A 15,560-nucleotide genomic window follows, 5' to 3' on the forward strand; every position below is an offset into this window, starting at 1 on the left:
ACTCCACTTTGTGTTTGAATACGATTGATTATTAATCAATATATATGCATATTTAAGCAATTTTTATGAATGTTTGCCTATATTAAGCATTTTCAAGGAAAAACAATAAGTTAACTAAAATACAAATATACGGCATTCAGAAGAGGCATTCAAAGACACTCTGAACAATATGTAGTATTCCACACTGGTCACTAGGTGTTAGTCATGTTACGGTGAGACATACAAACAACGTTTATTGCAGGTTTGAATGATGTCACGGCTGCACGGCGATCGAGTGGTTAGCGCGCAGACCACACAGCTAGGAGACCCGAGTTCAATCCCACCCTCGGCTATGGAGTTTGCATGTTCTCCTCGTGCATGCGTGGGTTTCCTCCCCATTCCAAAAACATGCTAGGTTCATTGGTGACTCCAAATTGTCCATAGGTATGAATGTGAGTGGGAATGGTTGTTTGTCTATATGTGCCCTGTGATTGGCTGGCCACCAGTCCAGGGTGTACCCCGCCTCTTGCTCAAAGACAGCTGGGATAGGCTCCAGCACCCCCGTGACCCTTGTGAGGATAAGCGGTAGAAAATGAATGAACGAATGATGGCAGAAGAAAAAACCCTAATATAAACATGGGCTACTGTTGCTGCGGTAACCCATGCCAAGGTTAAACTCAACTCCTGACCCCAACATGATTTCATATCCCTACCGAACATGTTTATAGCGACACACACAAGCACAAGTCTTAAATTAAGATTAAGATTAAGATATGCCTTTATTCGTCCCTCAGTGGGGAAATTTGTATTGCACAGCAGCAAGAGTACAGAGTCAGTTAAGCAGTACAAAATACACAATATAGAAAAATAAACAATATAAACGACCCAAGTATTAACAAAAATCAACAGTTTTTCCCAGAGTTATATACAATACAGTATGTAGATAATATGAGACGAGATGAGATATATGACCAGTCTATACACTGAGATCTTGTTAGGGAGTTAATATGAGGCATTATGGAAACACTTCACATAGAACTTAGTATATTGCATTTAGAGCCCTTAATATTGCACATGGAGGTTGATCAGATATTGCACAGTGAATGGGGTCTGGAGTAACTATACTGAATGTAAAAATACCTTATTCTCTATTATTATGTCTACTACATTGTAGAATAGAAGTGTAAAGTTGTTGTTATTTGTGTCTAGGGGGCTCTAATAATGTGTGTAACCTCTCTTTGGATGGATATACCTGGGGGGCAGAAATATCCCTGTGGGCATGACAGGCATTGCACGACAGCCGATAGGTCAGGACGATATGTGCCCTCCTCACATACTCTGCAGCAGAGGCTTTTGGACCCTCTAAGCCCAGTGGTTTTGACAGGCTTTAAGCCTCCATCGCAGGACTTCATTGAAGAGCTATTGGGGGGGCAGTAGTAGGGATATGGACAGCTGTGGAAAGCAGTAGGAAAGTTATTTATAGAACTTTTCACCATGCCTGACAGCTTTGTTATAACGGGTGGCCACAGATTTTCACTTGGCCTGCTAAACGTCATGCACACAATACTCTATATGCCATTCACTTGAACTACACCGGTCCTAGTTGATGCTTAGCAGAGGGCAACAGCGAGGCATACATGGAAGATTGGTTAAATGAGTTACACAAACATTCAGGGCAAACTTCCAAATGCACAAACCTCATTATCTGAACCGTTGGCATGGTTTAACAAGAGAATACATCATTCTAACCACATTTATAGGTCAGAAAAATGGAAAAGTCTTAATATGTGCCCTTTAAAACAAAGAGTTCAATATTTGTGGCAGGCTATGTGTGAATATCAAATAAAAGCAGTCAAAATGTGCAGACTCATGTCACTCATGTAACTCTTCATTATGTAATTGAGTAGCTTCCTCATACAATATCTATATCACATTTTAAATTGCTTCCGATGCCCTGACCCCCCCCCCCCCACCCCACACACACACACGCATACCAAAAGGATGTGCACTCACAGTTGTTGAGGGAGATTGTAAGAGTGCGACCCCTCGGTACAAACATAACCTGCTGGACAGATTTGAGGCTCAGCAGTCTGGGCTTGGCAGTATGAGCCGGCTCTGCATAGCTTCTCTGAGGCTGAACCTTGACAGTAAGCAACAACTATTTAGTGCAGGATGTCATTATGGACCTTACAGGGGATTTGGAGACACAATATTGTCATGGAACCAACCTGAGGGGCATTCATAAGAGGCCCTGCAGGGTATGCCCTCCATATTGGGCTGCCCGGTAGCCTGAGGGTCTGGGCAGAAGGTCCCCCCAGCACAAGGCTCACATTGACTGGGATCAGCAGCGCCAGGAAGGGTCCTCTTAGTGCCTGCTGGGCATAAGATGGGGGATCCAGACCCACTGCACCAAAATCCAGGTGGGCATAGCGTGCTGGTGTAGTCTACAAGTCCTAGAAAGGGAGAAAAACTCCACGATTATATTCACTTCATCATTGTTTATGAGAATATCTATATGCAGTGACATTATTTAAGACGTTTATTATGAACACAGAGAACCAGGGGGAGTATCATCAAAAAGATATGACAACAATATGGCTTCCATTTTAGAAGATTAGCGTGTGAGGCTGCTTCGATAAAAGTTTTCTATTACAAAAATCCAACCACTCAATCATCAGCATAGCCCCAAGTGATATGAGCTTTAAATTTAAGGCCTTCCATCATATTCAAACTCCTCCGCTCTTATCTCCAACACAGGCTCAGGCAGGAGTATAATAGCGTGCATACATAGTGAAATTAACACAACCTGGAAAGTCGGTTTGCTTTGAAATGTCTTTGAGTAATGTCAGACAGGAGACAGGAGCAATGCTATGCAGCGCTGTACTCATATTTTACACCTCATTACAAGATATAGCGCACCGATCACCCTTTTAATTAACATTATGAGTACTGTTCGTGCAGCGACGCGTTAATCAGGGAGGGCTTATTGTGTGGCACCTGTACGGTTGCAATGGGATCCAGGAGGGCAGGGAAGGCAGTTGTCTTTACTGCCAGCTCCGGTGGAGGCTCCATAGGTGAACACGGGACAAGGCTTGGGTCCCCTCCATCCATTAATGTCACTTCCAGGCAAACCGTCACAGTAATGACCAGCAGGGCACAGACGAGGCTCCGGCTCTCCTGTAAACAAACACAAGGGTGGACTTTTACACAGTACAGTACATAGGGAGGGGGTAGAGGAAAAAATAAATTGATGAATGAATGATGGATGGAGACTATTTCATGGCACATTTGTTACATACTGTACGCTGCAACCAAGTTGAAAAATTGATTTCATTATGTCATTGATCACTTGTAAGCACTGCCTGGATGAGCCAAAGCCTGTTTATGATTCCAAAACAGAGCTCCTGTGGCTGTCAGCCAGTTTTTTTTTTCTGTCCCGCATTCTGAGGGCCGCACTGACGCCAATTAACTGCATGTTAGCATGGCAGGCCAGCAAAAGCCGACAATGCTTTCCAGGGAAAAGGGATTACAAACCACGCTTTAATGGCTGATGCTAATTTAATAACTGCATGCATTCCCTTTCATTTTCATTATCATTACATTTGCATTTCACAGCATCTGCCAAAAAAGCGTGTTCGTACCAGGCTGACACCAGTGCCGTGGTGGACATGCTGCACAGTCCTGCACGCTGGCACCGCCTGGGTAGCTTCTGATGGTGTTTTCCGGACACAAGATGGCCTTTTCTGTTCCTTCAGGGCAGTAGAACCCTAAAAAAAAAGAATTGAGGTACTGAACTATCGTCATCAATATTGGCTGATGCAAAAAGGGTGTATATGCATTAGATCAGTGGGGGACGAAAAAGTGGCTCACAATCAAAAATTACATAAGATATTTAATGATGGAGTAGAGCTTGAGGGGGGGCTACAGCGCACGTCCATATAAGGAAGCCCAGCGATCTGTGACATCACAAACCACCAGTGTTTGAACACCCTCTCAAACCGAGCGTTTAGAGTCGTCCCCAACGTCTTTCAGGGCTAACTTCCAAAATGCGCAAACCTCCTGATCTTAACCTTTGGCATGGTTTAACACAATAATACAACATTCTAACTACATTTATAGGTCAGAAAAGTGTAAAAAAAAAAGCATAATGCGCCCCTTTATGTTTGTATTTTCAAGCACAAACGTGGAAAAATGAAGTAAAAGACCAACATAAGGCATTCAGAAGACACAGTCAAACACGTGACGATGATACATAGCATTCTACACTGTTAACTAGTTGTCAGCTATGTCCCACTAATGAGACAAAAAGTGCCATCCAATATTGGAAGTTAAAATAAACAACAACAAAGAACTCTCCAAATGATACATGTGAAAGTCTATATTATGTCTTATTTTTGTCTAGATTTTTTCTTATGTCAACCATAGTCGGCATACAAGCGTAACAGTGACTGTAGGGGTGCTATTTCAATTATACGGGGCTCTAATAATGTTTAAAAACATATTTAGAAGGTCTTTTCAGGGAACAGGACTACCCATCCCGCTCTCCTCTGCGGTTACATCTTTTGTTTTCAACTTTCTTGTTCTGCACAGCATAAAAAGTTGTCAGAATGGCCATTTATTTCTGTTTGTTAGGCCCTGGTCCTTAAAGGAAATGATAAATTAGCTGGCGTTTACGTCTATAAAAGTGGGCCACCACTTAATGACACGGGAAAACGTGGGTGCTAGGATAAGACCCGCTGCATTAAAGTCTGTTTAGTCTTTGCTCTGTACCTGGTGGACACGGTCCAGCACACTGCACACCCCACTGACACAGCGTCAGGTCAGGTATTGATCCCTGGGGGGTCATTTCAGCACTCCCGTAAAGACAAAGGTACCCGTCAGCACATGCACCTTGTATCCTGCCAGCTCTGTATGGAAAGGAAAAACTGAATTATGACACACAAGTTAATGTCTTCATGAAAATCATTTAAAAAATTAAAAATTAAAAATTAAAAATTAAAAATTAAAAATTAAAAATTAAAAATTAAAAATTAAAAATTAAAAATTAAAAATTAAAAATTAAAAATTAAAAACAATGTTTTTGTACTGTAAGAAATTATGTTCTTGTAGAGTATATAACAATGTTCTTATTTCATATAATGGCCAGTATATTGCTTATCGATCATCAACATTTTTCAGTCCCGCTATTGGTATCTGCCCCAAATATCCTAGGCTTTATCACAACCCCAACTACATCTTCAAATACAATGTCTTGTGACGCACATTAATTGCCAAATATTTGCCTTTGGAGGTAGTATCACAGCTAAAACTCGCCGTTGTGTTGAAAGTAACTAATATTTCCTGAGTTGCACCATCTGCTGATGCATGTAATGAGTTCATTCATTGCAGTGTCACTGAGGCCAAGTGTTACGACAAAGGTGTATAAATAAAAGCAAGGTCTTCTGTGCTGGCTCACAGTGTTACAAGAAACTGATGGCAAGGAGTTGTGTGTAGGGAACCTTGAGAACAGCACAGTGAGCGTAAGCAAATCCTGATTATTTCCCTGTGGGCAGCTTCGTCCTTGCATGAGTGGCAACAGTTACGTCTGCGCTCATGTCTGCGAGCATGAACCACCTGACCTCGTGCGAGTGTGTCAGGTGCACACGCACACAGCTGACTGCACAAGGGCTGTGATGCATGATGGGCTGTACCTGCAGAACCTCCCTGGGGGGCAGGGTAAACACTCTTTATCCTCCTGTAGTCCCCCCTTGTTTGGGTCAGTGTAAGATCCATTTGGACACGGACGAGGCACCATGGTACCTGGCAGGAGATTGGCATCAAGACACATATTTCACCATTGTATGGAATTGTTTGAGAACCTGCTGGGCAGAATGAGTGTGGTGGGCAGAGTCGAGGCTCTCCTACGATGGCGTCCTCACAAAAGAAGCCAGGTCGACAGGGGATGCAGCGGTCTGCGCCTTGCTGTGGCTGGAACTCCCCCGCGGGACACGGAAGGGCCACAGCGGAACCTTGCGGGCAGTAGTGGCCCTTAATAGACAGCAAGGAGGGCATGGAATTCCCCAAGGAAAGGCGTGATTAGTACACCAACATACGTAGGACGAATTATGGTGCTAATTACCATAAGGCTGATCAATAAAGCACCTGTCCATCAACTCAGAAATCTGCAATCTATGTAATAGCAATGAGCTATTTTCAGAGAAAAAAAACATAACAAATAATGAATCGCAAAGATGGGGGGGATCCACTTTGTATGATCAGTGGTGCTCTTAGTTTCACAAGATGGAACGCAAAAGATGGGGGTAGATTTCGACTAAAATATACATAAATATGCAGAAAAATAGAGAAGCACTGGGGATGATGGCCTGAGGGCACTTGGTGATGAGACGTCACTGCATTATTTGGTGACAGTTCATGATAATAATAATAATACATTATTTGTATTGCACATTTCAGCAAAGTGCTGTAAAGCAAAAAACAAAGAAAAAGGTTTGATTAGATATAAGAAAGGTAAAAAGTATGAAAAAAATAGATATAATAAAGAGCAGTGCGATCACTTTAGTAAACATATAAACAATATTTTAGCAAACAACAACAACAATGTCCTTTGGAAGAGCTTTGGAAGGAACCAACTGAGGCTCAGGTTCTTCGAATGATTAAAAATGTTTAAAAAAAGATTAAAAGTGATACAGACAAATAAGGAATTTCGTGTGAATAAAGTAAAAAAGACATGACATGAAAAGCCATACTTTGGGACACGCCAAGGTGTAAGGAGCGGTTGAAGAGAATTCCAAAGGGCAGTAGAAACCGGCGGCACAGGGCCCGCTTGGCTTGGAGAGACCTTCAGTAGCGCAATAGTGACCTGGAGGACAAGTCGAGCAGCTCTCCAGTGACACGCCTCCTTTGGAAGACCAACAGACGGAATAAATTGCTTTAATAAACTCGAACGGCCCTGAACTATCAAAGTGCATCCCACGTTGGTGAGGCTGCAGCAACAAACAAACGGCTATTTTTTACCAGTGCTGTTGCGGACAGAGCCGAGAGGGCAAGGAATTGGGGCGAGACACCCCGCCGGGCAAAAGTGACCTGCGGGGCAGGGCCCATTCTTAGGGAAGTTAGCTGTGCTCTGTGGAGCTGGTCCCGCGGCTCCACCTTGGCAGAAATAGCCTTGCAGACAAGAACCTATAGACAGAATCCAAAGGCATGATAAATCATTCTCTCTATGTGTTTACCCAACTATTCCTTTATGAGACCACTTCACCAAATAAAAGGGCTAAAAATGAAGACACCTTGTGGGGCTGGTGCTCCATATGTGCTACAGTAGAGTCCAGGGGGGCAGGCTGTGCAGACAGAGCGGGAGTGTGCACCTGTCTGGTTGTTGAAAGTCCCTAAAGGGCAAGGTTGAGGCAGAGCGGTTCCAACAGGACAAAAATGACCTACAAAAAAGAGGGCATGAAATGTAGATCCAGTGCATACGGCATCTTGCCAATAGCGTACTTGCTCACCAAGTGTGCAGAGGGCAGGCTCCAGTGTGGCTGGGAAGGAGCACATCATTCCTCTGGGGCATACAATGCACTCGGATGCTCCAGGAGCTGGATTGTACGTGCCTGGCTCACATGGCAGCGCTCTGGCTGAGCCAACAGGACAGCTGTAGCCGGCAGGGCACTGGTAGCCATGAGAACCGTCGGATGGGGTGGGGCTGGGGCTTCCGCCCAGGCAAACGTAGCTTGTGGCGGAAGCAGACACAAATACGATACTCTGTGTTGAGTGGGATTTGAGTGAAGTTTTTCAGCAACAGCAGCAAGCAGCATATAATGCATCCTCACCCAGACCTCCGCCAAGGCCAGATGCATCAATACATACATCATACATACATACATCTATTTATATCTTCAGTAAAAATCATTGACCTGCAGTCAGGTCGTAAAAAGGAAACCCAAATAATGATAAGATAAAATAAATGTTAAAATTCTAATGAGAAACCCATGTTAACATTGATGAACTACTGTGTTGCATATTACTTTTATAGTTATTACACAACCTACTATAAGACTTGACTTGCTCTCAACAAAACAGCCACTGTTACTTTAAGGTGTTGAACTCAATCACCGCAAAACTTGGCATGGACCTCTAGGGGACTGATGAGCACATGTTTGACTGAGCAACTAGGTCACAACCAGTCGTATGGGCGCCTACGACTAATCTACATAAAAAAAAACAAAAAATGTACCTAGAGCGTGTCTGACATGCTACTTTTAGCATGCATAATAGCGCTATATGTTTATATATGAGTCTACCTATGAAAACGGCTTAAAATGCTGCTATGCTAATGTTAACCTGCTAGCAATCTTAATATGTTAACATAGCATGGCAACACCAATCATGCTAAGTGTTTACGTATCTTACTACCATGAAAACAGCTACAAATGCTAGTATGCTAATGTTAGCATGTTAGCATTGCTAGCATGCATAATAGCGTTGATATATGTGTCTACCTAAGAAAACGGTTTAAAATGCTACTATGCTAATGTTAACCTGCTAGCAATCCGAACATGCTAACATTAGCATGGCAACACTAATCGTGCTAAGTGTTTATGTATCTTTCTACCGTGAAAACAGTTACAAATGCTAGTATGCTAATGTTAGCATGTTAGCTTTGCTAGCATGCATAATAGCATTGTGTTTATATATGTGTCTACCTATGAAAACGGCTTAAAATGCTACTATGCTAATGTTAACCTGCTAGCAATCTTAACATGCTAACATTAACATGGCAACACCAATCGTGCTAAGTGTTTATGTATCTTTCTACCATGAAAACAGCTACAAATGCTAGTATGTTAGCATGCTAGCAATGCTAACATGTTAACATTAGCATACTAACACCGACCATGATAGTGCAATGTACTGGGACGCCTAAATGTCCCACATGAGTTGAGAATATTGACTTCGGCTGATAAATACGGAAGTACGAAAGCGTTTCATCCAAATCCATTCACAACTTTTCAAGTTATTTTGAACACAAACTGATAAATGCTGGCAAAAACATAACGTCCGTGCTTCTCTTGGTGGAGTTAACAAGGAGAAAAACTGAATAGACTTCTTCAACAATCAGAAAGCTGAGATGCAGGCTGCTTTTCTTTAAATATATCTAACTTATAACTCTGGCATATCTACATGGGTTGCCCTGTCCATCCTTTGATTTTTCAGTATGCAGTATGAAATAAGTTGGTACACTCCTGCTTTAAGGCAGAGGGCCAACCAAGAACGCTTTGCATCACATTTGCATTTGACAGAAACAGAAATCCATTTCCATTTTTTTTCAGCAAAACAACTCCCTCCATTGCTGCTTTTTAAGGTTAGAGGCAAGTAGTCATGAATAATTTCAGTGTAAATCATGTAGGGAGGGCGACCAAATACACGGACGTCCTTCCCTGGTTGACAGGAAAACAGGACATTGAGAAGTTGTTTACCCGGCATGACAAGGAATAGCATCAGAGAGCTCTGTACTCCCAGGTTTATCACAAAACCGTCCAGGGCGGCAGGGGGGACAGTCCTCAACTCTCTTTAGACCTCGAGAGATGGATAGAGAGCCTGCGGGGCACGGAATTGGATTTTTGGTTCCAGCAGGGCAATAGTGGCCAGAGGGACAAAGATGGCTTTTGGTTGAATTACTCTGAGGGAAGAGAAGAAGCATTTTAGCATATTATTGATGTAGCAGAGAGCACAAAATGACAATTTCAAATAATGTGCATGCTGGCATCCCTTCCTGAAAATGCTTGTATTGTCGTACATGTACTGTATAGTGCATAAGTGGACGAGAAGAGACATTTCTGCTCAGTCCTGGAGACAAAATTAGATTTGAATCTGAGGCTGTGCAAATGGAAAAACATCAAATATTGTCAAAGGACTTGGGACCATTTTCCTGAAATGCTGTCATTTTTGGTTGTAAACAAAGCTGACATTTCATTTGACGGTATAATTAGATGAAAGGTAATGACACGGAAATTGAAAGGGGTCATCATGGCGAGGATGGAGATTAGAAATGTTTTTTTTTTCCTGAGGATACATGTAAATGAAATGGACTATAAATATCAACCATAATTATCCATTCCATCCATTCCGAGTATTCATTCACAACACCTGAAACTCAGAAGAGTTTGAGCCTGTCGATCCAGCAGGACAGTAATATCCAGACTCACACGGTCCCGTAGGTTGCGATAACCCAGGCTGGGAACAAAACATTCCTGCAGTAAATAGCAGCAGAATGCAAGTTAAAACAGAAAAACACTAAATGCTGCCCACAATTCCCACAAGTATCTCATTTAGATACCATATTTTCACTCCAAAAATGTGTCATGTTGCACTGTTCTTGAAGAAGACAAATTTAACACGTGACATGACACATCCTGGTGTGTAGAAACATCAAAACCCCCATCTTTGCTGTCACAAATGAATTAAAGGAGGTGAAAATCATATGTGTATTCGTTTAGGCAGCTGGCTGACACAGCAGTGACAATCTCCAAGTGTCGCAATTAAACAACATATCACATTTCTCAATTCACACAGGTGTCATATCATTATAGCTGCACATTATTTACAGACACGTTACAACACATTTCATTATTTCTGTATCATTCCATTTGTGTGACGAACCGTGTCACAAGATCGACCCAATGTACTATTTTGGCCGATATGGGGCGCCAATAAAAACAATCAATGCAATTTGCTAACAAACCGTATTACAGTACACGCTTAAATGCTACAAAACATGTATTAACACTTACCAGCAGGGCAGGGTAGGCAAGCATCAAGACTGGAGGCCCCAAGCTGGTTTTGGACAGTACCAGCTGGACAGGGGAAGCCCTGTCCTTGTGTCATTCCTGGGGGGCAGTAGTATCCAGTGGGACACAATGTCAGCTGCACGGTTCCTTCGACTGGAGCCCAGGACAAAAACAACACAATGCAACATAGTGTTAATGCTGTAATTACAACTGGGGCTTTAATTACCTGAACTGCAAAGAGGAGGCCTGTTATTTGGAAGCAGGCCATAATTACACAGAGGTGTATGATTCGGTATATCACTTCATTTTTTCCTCAAAATAGCTTATTTTCATAAAATTGCAACATTTGCTCTCCTTTTTTCTGTTAATATTTTTATATCATTTTTATATTAACTATTATATTAAATATTTTTACAGCTGTTTTTTTTTAAATTGAATTGAATTTGGGACGAGTGGTTAGCACGCACGCCACACAGCAAGGAGACCGGAGTTCGATTCCACCCTCTGTGTGGAGTTTGCATTTTCTCTCCGTGCATGTGCATGTTTTCTCCGGGTACTCCGGTTTCCTCCGCCATTCCAAAAACATGCTAGGTTAATTGGCGACTCCAAATTGCTCATAGGTATGAATGTGGGTGGGAATGGTTGTTTGTCTATATGTGCCCTGTGATTGGCTGGCCACCAGTCCAGGGTGTACCCCGCCTCTCGCCCCAAGACAGCTGGGGTAGGCTCCAGCACCCCCGCGGCCCTTGTGAGGATAAGCGGTAGAAAATGAATGAATGAACTGATTAATTTAATTTGAACTTAAAAATTTTGTTCTTGTTACTATGAATTTATTCCCACCATATTTTGTCTTTTTTATCATATTATATATTTTTACTGCAATCACATTTTTAAAAAATTACAACTTTATTTGTCATTTTGTTTGTTTCTCATATTACTTCTTTTAAAAAATAATATTAAATAAAAATAAACATAAAATATGTAACCATATAAATATATATACATATATATATATATATATGTATATATATATATAAATACATATATATATATAAATACATATACATATATATATATATACATATATATATAAATACATATATATATATAAATACATATACATATATATATATATACATATATATATATATATATATATATATATATATATATATATATATATATATACATATATATATATATATATATATGTAACATGTAACAATTTTTCCTGATACTACGACATTATTCTCGCAAGATTCTCTGTAGATTTTTTCCTCCTAATACAGTATTTCAATTCTTTACTTAGATTACTGTTCTTTGGCTGTTTTTCTATAAAGTTTTGCTGTTAAATTAAGTTTAAAAAAAAACATGGGCAGCACCACTGAAATAAAGGCATTAATTGAGCGTTTACCAGGAATGTATAGTCTGTTAACAGACAATATTATTGTGTTTGTGTATTTATTTTTCCATCAGACGATGCATATGATGACGCACCCCCACCTTGACAGTAGTATCCTGCGGTACACTCAGTACAGTTGCTCAGATGGGAGTTACCCGCTCTGGAGCTAAATGCTCCAGCAGGACAGGGAATGGGCGTTGGTGTTCCACCAGGGCAGAAGAACCCAGCGGGACACACAGTCTCATCTACTCTGCCTGAACCCCAGCCACAATAAAACCCTTCCCGGCAGGCACCTAGACCACAATAGGGGATTGGTCATGGTACTCACTTGAACAACAGTGATGCTCAAACATGAGGTCATTGTATGCACCTGCTTTAAGTCCCTGTTGGCAGAACACCCCCGGAGGGCAGAGAGACCCGCTACTGTTGTCAGTGGGGTTGGGCACCGAGGCCCCCGCTAGGCAAAGATATCCAGCAGTGCACCGTCCAGAGGGCTCCACTAAACCTTCAGAGCCACAGAAGTGACCTGCAGGGCACACTGAGCACTCACCTGTAAACACGAAGAGACTGGCAGCTTTAACGACAGTCCTGAGAGTAAACACGCTACCTGCCAGGTCACATCCATCAACAGCGGCCCTTTAACTCACATGCACAAATACCGATGACTACGAGAAACCTAGGACCCATGACACAAAATGTCTGGATGAGGCTTGAAAATGACAAAATGACTGCCTAATAAGATGCAGTTCCCGCCCCTCCTCCACTTATTATTATTATTGTATAGTATATAATATTATTATTATTATGTACGAAAAATGTGTGTTGGTTTTCCTACATGTTGGTTGTCAACTGGAATGAATTAATAACAAAAACTAAAGGACCACAAAAGTTGCTGGGTGACTCTGCTTCATCAACATCAACATCATCTTAAAATTAGCAACATAACTCTTCCTCCGTTGCTAACAACGTTTGAGACACTGAGACTGGTATATGTGAGTGACAGGAAAAAAAAGCTCTGACTCATGAGACGTAATTTTGGTGCGACCTGTTGGTTTATGTGTATAAATCTCTGGATCTTTTGTCTGGGGTAAAGAGATGTTGTCTTGTGTTGGGGTCAAGTTAAGTCGTACCTTCAGAGGTAAGACCCTGACTGGGGCCATATGTGCCTCTGGGGCAAGGGACCGGACGACCGTCTGCTCTCTCCCTGGGACAGAAGAAGCCAGCTGGGCAGGGCAGAGGGCTGGAGAGCCCTGAAAAGCTCCCCCTGGTGGAGCTCCATCTGTGGGTCTCGCAGTGGAAGCCAGCAGGGCATCGACTACACTCCGTCTGGCCTGATAAATCTTGGTAGAAGCCTGAAAATAGATGAACTTCAGAGAGAGAGTGAAAAGATACTGCTGGGAAAACTGACGTCATTACCAGGAGGGCAAGTCTTGCAGTCGTCTTTGCCTTTTCCTCCTGTCTCATTCCGGAAGGAGCCAGCCGGGCAGGGTAAGGGAACGCTGCTGCCCTCTGCACAGTAATAGCCTGCTGGACATACACCGCCAGCTACACTCGATATTGGTGCAGCCGTCTGAGAGCCGTCCAGACAGTAGAAGCCTGGGGCAAAAAAGTGTTTATCCCACAGTTTGTAAAAGAACTGCTTAGAAACGCTATGTGACATTGCATGTCATTATTCCGACTAATTAACACTTTACCAGGAAGGCATGGTCCGGAGACCGCTGAGAGGCCTGCCTCTGAGCAGTAGAAGCCTGGGCTGCAACTGCGACACTGAGATTCATCCACCAGTCCGGTTCGCTCACTGTCAAGAGATGTTCAGTTTTATCGATGGGGCTTTGGAAGACATGCTTGCATGCACACACTCAACAAAAATACAAATAAAAATACTTATTCCAAGATGTAAAACCTTTTCTTTATACACAAACATTACCTACTGTCGCTCCCTCAAATCTGCACTTATAATGCATCCACCTCACAGGTGTGACACATCAAGATGGACCGTGTGCAGGCATCCCTCACCACTTCATGGTTCCAATCTTTCAAAACTATATTAATAAATCATGCTATTTTTTGAATATGGTTTAGTATTCTAAAAATGTGCTTAATGGAGCAAATTGTACTTATGTTATCCCTAAATTAATTATCATTTCTATTCAGCATCTTGATGTGAGGTGGATGAAATATAAAGTATAAATGCTGACTAACATTTATACAAATTGGGGGAAAACATCTGGAGTTACAGTATATTATTAATATTATTCATATATCTTCCCTGGGGTTTAATAACAGCATCACTATTTCAGACAGAAAAATAACATAATATAGAGTTCTCACAAATATTCACCCTTTTGTGTGTCAAGAGTAGAAAGTTAGCTTATGCAAACACTGTAGCTATTCTCAAAACAAACTTAGACTATAAGAGACTTAGAACCATGGTAGGTTCTGCACCTGAATGTTCCCTTGGGGCATGGTCGAGGTACAAAAGTCCCCACAGAGCAGAAAAAGCCAGCAGGGCACAAGAAGCCGGTTTGATTGTCCACTGGGGACGGTTCAGACGCTCCCCCAACACAAACATACCCTGCAGCACACGGGCCGCTGGGAAAAGTCCTCCCTTTCGAAAAAAAAACAAAAGAATGATTCATACACAGAGGATGATCATCAGAAGCTGTGGATGTATCGTACCCGATCCTCTGCAGAACATCCCTGGATCACACAGCGAGCACTGGCGATCTTCAACCAAGCCTGTCAGGTTTCCATAGAAGCCCTCTGGGCACGGGCGTTGATGTGACGATGCGCTCTGACAGTAAAATCCTCTCTCGCAAAGACGTGGGGAAGACGTTCCTGATTTACACATTTTAGCATTTAGACGACCAAGCACCCTGCTTATCTGCAGTAGTTATCCTTCCATTCTTCGAGTCACCTTGATCTGAGCAGTAGAAGCCAGCAGGGCAAGTCATGCAGCTGTCCCGACCCTGCATGCGCTGGAAGCTGCCCGGAGGGCAAGGTTTTGGTTCCATACTGCCCTGGAATGAACATTCCCGGCATTTTATCAGGTTTTTATGGCGTCATTCAATATCATATCACGAGGGACTCTGCTGTTGTGAAATTTAGTAGGATTTGTACAAAAACTAGAGAAAATAATAGAAAACATACATATTGTTGAGTTACCCGAAAAAGATTTGAGACTCATGACAAAGTTTCATAGCTGGGGCTTACACCACAGTTACACCATAAGTACCTGCCTGTTTATTGAGTACAGCTACAAAAAAACCCACCATGGGGCCAAATAAATTGCCAGCATTTTGGTAAAGGTGAGAAAGAAGAGTCATTTTCAGTCATTCATTCATTTTCGACCGCTTATTCTCACAAGGATCGTGGGCGTGCTGGAGCCTATCCCAGCT

General features: G+C 42.2%; 1 protein-coding gene across 21 annotated transcripts in view; it reads right to left on the reverse strand.

Moving 5' to 3' along the window:
* si:ch211-286b4.4 (SCO-spondin) overlaps window positions 1–15,560 on the reverse strand; it is a 64,960-nt gene that overhangs the window by 13,033 nt on the left and 36,367 nt on the right. For 20 of the 21 annotated variants that reach the window (XR_009131416.1, XR_009131417.1, XR_009131421.1 and 17 more), the window contains 23 exons: window positions 15,080–15,182; window positions 14,842–15,000; window positions 14,608–14,770; window positions 13,857–13,960; window positions 13,579–13,758; window positions 13,293–13,514; window positions 12,533–12,712; window positions 12,264–12,455; window positions 10,764–10,913; window positions 10,120–10,223; window positions 9,450–9,652; window positions 7,482–7,702; window positions 7,266–7,412; window positions 6,994–7,158; window positions 6,726–6,877; window positions 5,838–6,006; window positions 5,670–5,778; window positions 4,750–4,886; window positions 3,621–3,746; window positions 2,977–3,156; window positions 2,208–2,432; window positions 1,993–2,119; window positions 1,232–1,431 (listed from right to left, as the gene is read on the reverse strand). Coding sequence is in view for 15 of the 21 variants with exons in the window: in XM_058080009.1 (XP_057935992.1) it covers window positions 1,232–1,431; window positions 1,993–2,119; window positions 2,208–2,432; window positions 2,977–3,156; window positions 3,621–3,746; window positions 4,750–4,886; window positions 5,670–5,778; window positions 5,838–6,006; window positions 6,726–6,877; window positions 6,994–7,158; window positions 7,266–7,412; window positions 7,482–7,702; window positions 9,450–9,652; window positions 10,120–10,223; window positions 10,764–10,913; window positions 12,264–12,455; window positions 12,533–12,712; window positions 13,293–13,514; window positions 13,579–13,758; window positions 13,857–13,960; window positions 14,608–14,770; window positions 14,842–15,000; window positions 15,080–15,182 (3,718 nt within the window). In the remaining 6 variants the exon portion in view is untranslated. The remainder of the gene's footprint in view (window positions 1–1,231; window positions 1,432–1,992; window positions 2,120–2,207; window positions 2,433–2,976; window positions 3,157–3,620; window positions 3,747–4,749; window positions 4,887–5,669; window positions 5,779–5,837; window positions 6,007–6,725; window positions 6,878–6,993; window positions 7,159–7,265; window positions 7,413–7,481; window positions 7,703–9,449; window positions 9,653–10,119; window positions 10,224–10,763; window positions 10,914–12,263; window positions 12,456–12,532; window positions 12,713–13,292; window positions 13,515–13,578; window positions 13,759–13,856; window positions 13,961–14,607; window positions 14,771–14,841; window positions 15,001–15,079; window positions 15,183–15,560) is intronic. The other variant, XM_058080021.1, reaches the window with a different exon arrangement.

This window comes from Doryrhamphus excisus, chromosome 8 (genome assembly GCF_030265055.1).
Source record: "Doryrhamphus excisus isolate RoL2022-K1 chromosome 8, RoL_Dexc_1.0, whole genome shotgun sequence".
Lineage (NCBI taxonomy): Eukaryota > Metazoa > Chordata > Actinopteri > Syngnathiformes > Syngnathidae > Doryrhamphus > Doryrhamphus excisus.